This window comes from Sturnus vulgaris, chromosome 20 (genome assembly GCF_052056855.1).
Source record: "Sturnus vulgaris isolate bStuVul1 chromosome 20, bStuVul1.hap1, whole genome shotgun sequence".
NCBI lineage: Eukaryota > Metazoa > Chordata > Aves > Passeriformes > Sturnidae > Sturnus > Sturnus vulgaris.
Genome location: NC_142262.1, coordinates 7,540,812 through 7,549,134, shown reverse-complemented (window position 1 = coordinate 7,549,134; position 8,323 = coordinate 7,540,812). Strand labels below are relative to the sequence as shown.

The 8,323-nt window shown below is 49.5% G+C and overlaps 2 protein-coding genes across 5 annotated transcripts; one reads left to right on the top strand and one right to left on the bottom strand.

The window, feature by feature from the left end:
* The first annotated feature begins 1,722 nt into the window (after positions 1-1,722).
* On the top strand, positions 1,723-5,924 carry SRSF2 (serine and arginine rich splicing factor 2). Of its 4 annotated transcripts, XR_001404034.2 has the most exons (5): positions 1,723-1,862; positions 1,998-2,406; positions 2,932-3,242; positions 4,357-4,466; positions 4,982-5,418. XR_001404034.2 is itself a non-coding variant. In XM_088176726.1 (4 exons), the coding sequence occupies exons 2-3, from the start codon at positions 2,045-2,047 to the stop codon at positions 3,233-3,235; spliced, it is 666 nt and encodes a 221-aa protein (XP_088032852.1). In that variant the 5' UTR covers positions 1,723-1,862; positions 1,998-2,044; the 3' UTR covers positions 3,236-3,242; positions 4,357-5,924. The 4 variants fall into 4 exon arrangements, 2 of the variants coding, with proteins under 2 accessions (XP_088032852.1, XP_014744660.1); XR_015807849.1 differs by having other exon boundaries at positions 2,932-4,466; XM_088176726.1 differs by having other exon boundaries at positions 4,357-5,924.
* A 299-nt stretch (positions 5,925-6,223) lies between these two features.
* METTL23 (methyltransferase 23, arginine) lies at positions 6,224-8,220 on the bottom strand. The gene is made up of 5 exons (XM_014889177.2): positions 7,750-8,220; positions 7,566-7,670; positions 7,258-7,495; positions 6,841-6,925; positions 6,224-6,553 (listed from the first exon to the last, which is right to left on the bottom strand). The coding sequence occupies exons 1-5, from the start codon at positions 7,828-7,830 to the stop codon at positions 6,352-6,354; spliced, it is 711 nt and encodes a 236-aa protein (XP_014744663.2). The 5' UTR covers positions 7,831-8,220; the 3' UTR covers positions 6,224-6,351.
* Positions 8,221-8,323: the final 103 nt, after the last annotated feature.

The following is an 8,323-nucleotide window of genomic DNA, read 5'->3' as shown; positions in this document are numbered from 1 at the left end:
CAGCTATAGTTACATATATATAATACAAGCATTACGTCCTTTTATAGTTCCCAAACTGCTTTTTTAGTTCCCAAACTGTATTTTTAATAAATATCAGTGTTTTTCAAACACAGCGTGTAATTTTCATTTGTGGAGGAAAGTCAGTGTGATTATTCAGAGGCTGCTTTACAAAGATGCAATTAAAATATCAAGGTGAGGGGTCTTAACACAAGGAAAGCTCTCTTCTTCCTTGTTAATATTATTAATTTATAGTAGCAGAATTTTAACATCCTCTCTCTCACTCACGTCTTTTCTCCCTTGTGCCAGTACAAGCTTCCATCCTGCTGCACAGCAAACTGGGCTGGTGGGCTGGAACAATTCCTTTGGCAACAGCAGCAAGGTGTTGAAGTGACTGAAACTCGGAGGAAGGGGCATAGGAAACTTCCTCTCTCATTTTAGGGAAATCACTGTAAAGATAAACTCCAAGTTTCACCAAATTTTTAAATCAAAATTCTCTAGTGAAAAAATAGAACAAACACGAAGCAATAAAAAATGTCAAATTGGTTTATTTTATTCTGAAGTCATTTGTAACAGAAAGCAAACTGTTGCTTCTGGATTTGTATCCATGTCACTGCTTATTTCTTATACTTCTTCAGTGCAAAAAAAAACCATTAAACACAATTATAGTAAAACCAAGAGTTTAAATTCTAATACCGAAATAATTTTTCGTATCGATACTGTCATTGGATTAAACAGATCGGTAGAAAATAGTCTCATTCGTATTCTTTTTTTAAGAGTGTTATGGAACAGCTGGGTAGAAACTTTCAATATTGTTTTGAGATGAGAACCAGGTATTACAGTTCAGGAGTTTGGGCATTTTTTTAGTGCCTGAGGAGACACAGCAATAACTTCTGGGGTGGGAGAGCAGCTTTCACGGAATTTCCTGGACTCTGAGAAGTTGCTTGTCAGCCTTATACAAGGGCTGTGCAAATCTTCTCCCACGTTCCTGCTACAGCACGAACTTGCAGAGCGGGCCGGTGCGAGGATGATTTTAATATTTCCCTGCTCGGCTCTCACAGGCACCGAGGAGCGGATCCATCGCGGCACATCCAGAGCTGGCGGCTTCCCGGGGCAGCGCTGCCCGCAGGGATGGACGAGAGCCCGCGGAGAGCCCGCTCCGGGCTGCCCGGCCCCTCAGAGCCGCCACACGCACACAGCGGAGCGCGGGCAGGAAAGGCACCGAGCTCCCACAGCAGCTGCTCCGGGAGAACCGCTCTGGCAGACCCCGGGCCGAGCGCCAGCTCCCTCACGGAACTCCGGCCCCATTCCCCTCATGGCTCTCCCTGCGCGTCCGCCATTTTAAACCGTCCCCGCCCGCCCGCGCCACAAGACATTCACTTCACCGTCGCTTTTTTTTCCCGCGGCGGGGGTTTGTCGTCCCTCTCCGTTCCCCCCACACACTGCTCTGCCTTAATTTCTTTTTTTTTTTTTTTTCAATTGTTATTGCTATTGTTTGGGGTTTTTTAACGTTTTTCAACACACATTGTTCAAAAATTTCCCCGCCTCCACCGAGCCCTTCCGGGTCACGGCGGCGGCGTTTTAACAGCCACTTTCCAAACACAGAACAAATTATTAATTTAGAGGGGGATTCCCCACGCTCCCTCTGGGACCACCTCGGGGAAAAGTAGGAAAAAAGGATCGGGGGTCGCTCCCGCGGAGCGGCGGGCGGGGCGGTGCCACGTTCCCTTCCGGGGCACCGCCGGCCATTTTGTGGCGTTAAGCCGCGCGCGCGGGCGGTTCCCCCTCATTTCCTCGTCGCGGCGGGACGGGGCGGCCGCTCCTGGCGCTTCGCTCCGGCCTCGGGCCGCCCCTCGGACCCTGAGGTGGGTGCTGCTCCCTGCCGACCCCGCGGCTTTCCCCTATGCGCTGTAGCTCTCCTCCTTTTGGGATTCGCCCTGCGCTGTGAGGCGCGTTGCCCTCAGGGCCGCGCCGGCTGCTGACCCCCTTCAACCCCTCAGGTTTTTTCTCTTCGGCCGCCGCCGCCCCTCAGGGGCTTCTGCCCACCATGAGCTACGGCCGCCCGCCGCCCGATGTGGAGGGCATGACGTCCCTCAAGGTGGACAACCTGACCTACCGCACCTCCCCGGACACCCTCCGGAGGGTCTTTGAGAAGTACGGCCGGGTAGGCGACGTCTACATCCCCCGGGACCGCTACACCAAGGAGAGCCGCGGCTTCGCCTTCGTGCGCTTCCACGACAAGCGGGACGCGGAGGATGCGATGGACGCGATGGACGGGGCGGTTCTGGACGGCCGGGAGCTCCGCGTGCAGATGGCCCGCTACGGCCGCCCGCCCGACTCGCACCACAGCCGCCGCGGGCCGCCGCCCCGCCGGTACAGCAGCAGCGGCTACGGCCGCCGCAGCCGCAGGTGAGCGCCGCGGAACGGGTAGCGGAGTTCGGGCAGTAAATGAGATGAACCTTAGCTGTGCGCCTGTGCGGTGGGACCCGTTTGTTTTCATGTCGGTTGCCTAGAGAGGTAGTGAGGTCTCCGTCACTGAACCGTATGGACGTAGAGTTGAGCCGTGTGCTCTAGGCCGACCCTGCTTAAGCAGGGAGGTTGGATGACCCACTGATGCCCCTTCTAACCGGACCGATTCTGGGATTCTGTGTCTATTTCTCTATGAGTTTCGCGGTGGAGCTGGGAAGAGGAAGTAGAGTTTTACTAGCAAAGGCACGTGGGGTTCACTCGGAGTGGAAGGATTTCGCCCTGTGGTAGATTTAGCCCCCGGCCACTCGCTCTGAACAATGGCGCCCTCTTAACACTCATTTTCTTGCCCACGTGCGTCCTGTTCCGCCTTCCCTGTCCCGCAGCTCCAGTCCGCGCGTCACCCGTGAGCAACTTTTAACGCGCCCTTTTTTTTTTCTTTCCTTTTTTTCTCCTGGTGTGTTTTAGCCCTAGAAGACGCCGTCGCAGCCGATCTAGAAGCAGGAGCCGCTCTAGGTCTCGCAGTCGGTCCCGCTACAGTCGATCCAAATCTCGGTCTCGCACACGTTCTCGGTCTCGTTCCACCTCCAAGTCCAGATCTGCCAGGAGATCCAAGTCAAAGTCCTCATCTGTCTCCAGATCTCGGTCCAGATCAAGATCCCGTTCCAGATCTAGAAGCCCTCCCCCTGCCTCAAAGAGGGAATCCAACTCCAGATCCAGGTCTAAGAGCCCTCCCAAGTCTCCGGAAGAAGAAGGAGCTGTATCCTCCTAGGAACATGGTAATGTACCTCGGGATCAGCACAGGATGCATGTTACTTTATTTTATAGCACTTAGGTGGGATGTTGGGTAGTTCTTGGAACATTAATAGCCTGAACCAAGTGGATCCTAGTGGGGCACATTGTTAGTTGTTGGTTTTGGTATTTTTTTTTCTTGAGCAGTGGTTTTTTGGTTATTGATTTAGGGAAATAATTACTGAAGGGTTTTCTACGGAGAAATATTTTTTTAAACGGAGAAAATGTTTTATTGCAAGATTAATGCCTTGGTTTTAATAAAATATTGTATGAGACGCAACCTATGATGAAAATGACTATTTCTTACTGTATTTATCCAACATCTGCATTTTCCCCTTTAAAGCTGCGGTCTCCTGTTTGCTAAAAGAATATTGGCCAGTATTGCAGATTTTAACTGATTTGGCTGATCCTCCAGGGACCAGTTTCTGTGGGCGTGTGTTGGAGCAGGTTTGTCTTACACTGTTAAAGATACACTATCCTTTTAGAACGGAAGATCGGTTCAGTGGCCGTTATACTGACTGGAGGTAATAACTGTCCTAGAAAAGTGGCAAATTCCTTGCAACGAGAAAACCACGGAAACTAGTTTTTCCTCAAGTCGACATCTTGAAGAGGCATCTAAGGATACAAGGGGTGGGGAAAGGATAGTGTGTCTTTAACCCTTCAAACTGTTTGGTCCTGTTTTTTAAAAGGAAAGGGCCTCAGCTAGCTCTGGAGTTAGATAATTGTAGCAAAATTAGTCACATTTTCGGTTTTGAATGCTAATTAGAGCTTAGTTAAGTCTTTATGAAGAAGTATTAGTTCTGTAACTTTTATAGAACTTTGAATTATTGAGTGGTGAACAGGCTGAATTGAAGTTAATGGTGGCTTGATCTACAGCCTGATGCTTATTCTCCTTTGTAACTAAATATTTTGACCGAATTTTACATTTGGCCTCTGAAGTAAAGCAACACGGGGGGGGAGGTGGAACACCGTGGAAATTCCTAAAGCTTAATTAAATTAGGCAAAGCCAGTTGAAACACAACTAGAAGTATCCTTGAAGTCATCCACACCCATAATAGACAAGGTAGAAACCTGGCTGAACTTTTCTCTCTTCAAACCTAGATGCTTCAGCTAAATGAGAACCCACATAAAGGACGCCTTTTGGGGGAAAAGATCGCTTGAGTCTTCAGCCCATTGGAGAGACCCTGGCCGAGCAACCAGCTGTTGAAAAGGTTATTTTGTAACATTTTGTCTAACTTTTTACTTGTTTAAGTTGCGCCTCAAGTGGCAGATTTTACATTTTATGTGCCATTTTGTTGCTGTTATTCAAATTTCTTGTAATTTAGTGAAGTGAACGACTACCGATTTCATTATTGGCTTGGATATTTGAGGTAAAACTTCATTTTTGTTTATATAGTGCTGACTTCTATTGGAAATTAAAATCGATGGTAACTTGCTGCCTCCAGTTTCATACTGAGGAATCATGCAGCCATTATATGCTGATAGCTAACTGTCAAAAAGTACTCTCAATTTTACCTTGATTTCTTAAATACAAGTCCACAAAACTTCAACTTGAAACTTACTGTAAATGCTTTTTTTTTTAAAAAAAGAAAGAAAAACTTTGAATTAAAATAGCATCTTCAAATTCAAATTGGTAGAAATCTTTTCAGGTGACAGTTGATATTTGCAAGGATTGTTTTATCAGACTCAATTCTAATCTCTTCTCTTATGTATTTTTGTGCACTAGGCGCAGTTGTGTAGCAGTTGAGTAATGCTGGTTAGCTGTTAAGGTGGCGTGTTGCAGTGCAGAGTGCTTGGCTGTTTCCTGTTGTCTCCTGATTGCTCCTGTGTAACGATGCCTTGTCGTGCAGAAACAAATGGCTGTCCAGTTAATTAAAATGCCTGACAACTGCACTTCCAGTCACCCGGGCCTTGCGTAAAAAAAATGGAGCATACAGTGAGCACATCTAGCTGATGATATACACACCTTATTTTTTCCAGAATGGTAAAGCTTACCAACGTACATATATGAACTTACATATGAGAATTGTAATGTTAAGCAAAGAAATGGTTCATTCCTTTGTAAGTACTGATTGGTGTATCTTTTGCTTAAGACATTCTGTACTATATCCACTGTCTCTGTAGTTAATATTAAACATTTTTTTCTGTGTTAACTTTTCTCAACTTAATGTCTTGGGTCAGCTTATTTTTAGCTTGAAAAGATTTCTGCAATTATACTGTCAATGTTTAACTTCTATATAGTAACTACGAATGCATTCTACTGCTTAAAAATTTTATCCACTGGGGTTGCTTTTAAATTACTATGGGCAAACTTTAATTAGTATTGTTACTAACCCAATGTTGTGTGGCAAGTGGTAACACACCAGGCCACGAACACAGAACCAGCCAGGTCCTGGGATGGTGTTGTGGGAGATCCACACCGAGCAGTACTAATAATTGCATTGCTGTGTGCTTGCCCTGGCTCACCAGGCTGCTGCTTGACAGGGGCTGATCTTTACAGTGATGATTTCTCTTGATTTGGTACCAAATGACTTGTAACTTCAAACATCCTGTGTCAAGGGTTATTGTAATGCATTGTTTTATCTTATGCATGTATGTTAAATGGGAATGGAAACATCTGAACACTGGCAGTATGGCTCTGTTGAGGATTAAAAGTACTTTTTTACAAACTGAGGAGTTTGTATGTTCCAGGTTAGCATAGTCTCCACACACTCATTTACCAACAGAGGGGCTGGCTTTTGTATGTGGATCTTTGGGAAGGGTTCTCAGTCCTGGGAAAGGGACCTTACAGGGATGTTTTTTTAAGAGTGCAGTTACCTTTTCATAGCTGAAGTTGTGGATTTAGGTTGGATCTTGTGGATTTCCAGGTTATTAAACTCTGTTGTGCAGTGGCTTACATGATGGAATTGAGGCTCTGAACTATTCCACGGACTTGGGGGAGGAACACAAATTTCTCAAAAGCCAGAGCTAGAAAACCAAACAGCTTTATTTTTACACTGCATGTTTTGAGAATTGCTGCTTCCCCAAAATATCCATGAGGTTTGCTGTAACCAGGACTGTTCTCTGCAGCTCTGTGCTGCAGTGAACAGCCGAGTATCACCTTGTACTGAAATCTAAAGTGGAATAAACTGAAGTGCCCTCTGAGTGTGCTAGTGAGATGATCATCATTTCGATTGTGTGTCTTCCTGGCATAGAGGAGCTGGCCAAGTGCTCTTTGTCTGCACCAAAGGAATGCAGAGGAACGTGGGTGCTCTTCAGCTTCCATTTGTAGAGCAGAGCCTCGATAGACCAGTCAGCACTGAGGGGAGGAAACGAGTGAAAACCTAGCCCAGGGTTATCACTGCTACAGAAAAACGAGCAGGCTGTCACCAAACTGGTACAACATAGCCGGGTTTCTAACAGCAAATTGGTGATTCTTGGATTGTTTTTAGATTTTATTACCTCCAGGGTTTACTGGGCAAATAGCAGCCTGACTCACAATAAAGAGCTTTTCTGAGTCACAGTGGTGGTGCTACAGAGGAGCTAATGCTCATCCACAGCTGAGACTAGAGTTAAAATTTGACTTTTAAATACATAAAAATTTACCTTCGGACTTGGTAAGTTGTCCAGAATTGAGCCTGTGGGTTCTTCTCCAACAAGAAGTAAATTGTAGTTAAAATATCTTCAAAGTCTGTGGAGTTTGGGGGGATAAAGCAGTCTGGGTTAGTCTCTGGATTCCAGCTGTGGATAAAGGCCTGGTTCTATGTAATGGTGATTACAAATCAATGCAAGCACAGTGACTGTGTGAGAGACCCAAGCATGGCATGAAGGGACTTGGTTATTTATTTCATCTTCTATTCCCACAGCCTCAGCTGCATTTATGACAGCTCTAAACTAGAATTACCCTGGAGTAACAAGGTCAGTAGCACAGTGCCACCTGATCTATTGACACAGTTCCCAGCACTACTTGGACACGAACTCCTTGCAGTCACAAACCAAAGATACCTAAGAGCATTAACGTACCTTTGGGGTCAAAAAAGACATCTGAGCCTAAAATAATGTCTATGGGCGCTAGAGAGAGCAGCTCTGGTGACACGCGGCCCCAGGTGAGGCCGAGGACGGGTACGTGCGGCAGGCGGTTCATGATGCAGCTGCTGCGACAGCTCTGCAGGCACTGGGGCAGCTCCTCGCTGTCCGACAGGATCACCTGGGCACCGCACCTAGCGGCCACCACGCCGGGGAGACTCACACCGGCACCGATCTGAAAGCACAGCGTGTTCGTGAAGCCCGGGGGTCACGAAAGCGGGTTCCGGGCGGGGAGCGGGCAGTACCTCCAGCACTCGCTTGCCGGGCAGGCTCCGCCTGTGTGCCCACACGTATTGGGCCAGGACCACGGCGCAGGGCCACACGTACATGCCGTACTGCGAGTCCAGCACCTGCAAGACACGGGCCGAGGCGCTGTGCCAGGGTCCCGGGAGCTCCCGCCATTCCCCATGTCCCGGCTGCCCCCGGTACCTCGGGCACGCGCACGGCCAGCGCCGCCGGACCCTCCTCGAAACGGTACCGCCGCGCGCGCTGCCGCCGCGGCTCCGCCATGGACCAATCGCAAGCGGACACGTGTCGGGGCCAGGCCGCGCCGGCCAATCGGCGCCTCCTCCCGGCGTGACGTCACTCGGGGCGCCGCCGCGGGCGCTGATGGCGAAGAGCGGCTCACCTAGCCGCGGCCTCCCCCGGGGGGCGCGGTTAAACCGGGCCGCTCCCGCCCGCGCCGCTGCCCCGCCGGGGCGGGGCGGGCGCCTTCGCGGGCCGCTTCCTGGAGAAGGAAGGAAACCGGGTGACGCGCGGTCGGCCCACCACTGTCAGGGGAGCAGCAAGAGCAGAGCGCGGGTCCGCCGCGGGGAGGGCGGCGGTGGGTTCCCCGAGCGGCCGCGGGATTACGCGGCCAAGGGCGCCCGGCGCCCCCGCTGCCTCCGTGCCGCCCGCTCTGCCCTTCCTCAACATGGCGGCGCGGGGGCGCCGCTTCCCCAGTCTCGGCCAATCAGCGCCGAGGCGTGGCGGAAGCCGAGGTGCAGCCGGCCAATGGGAGTGC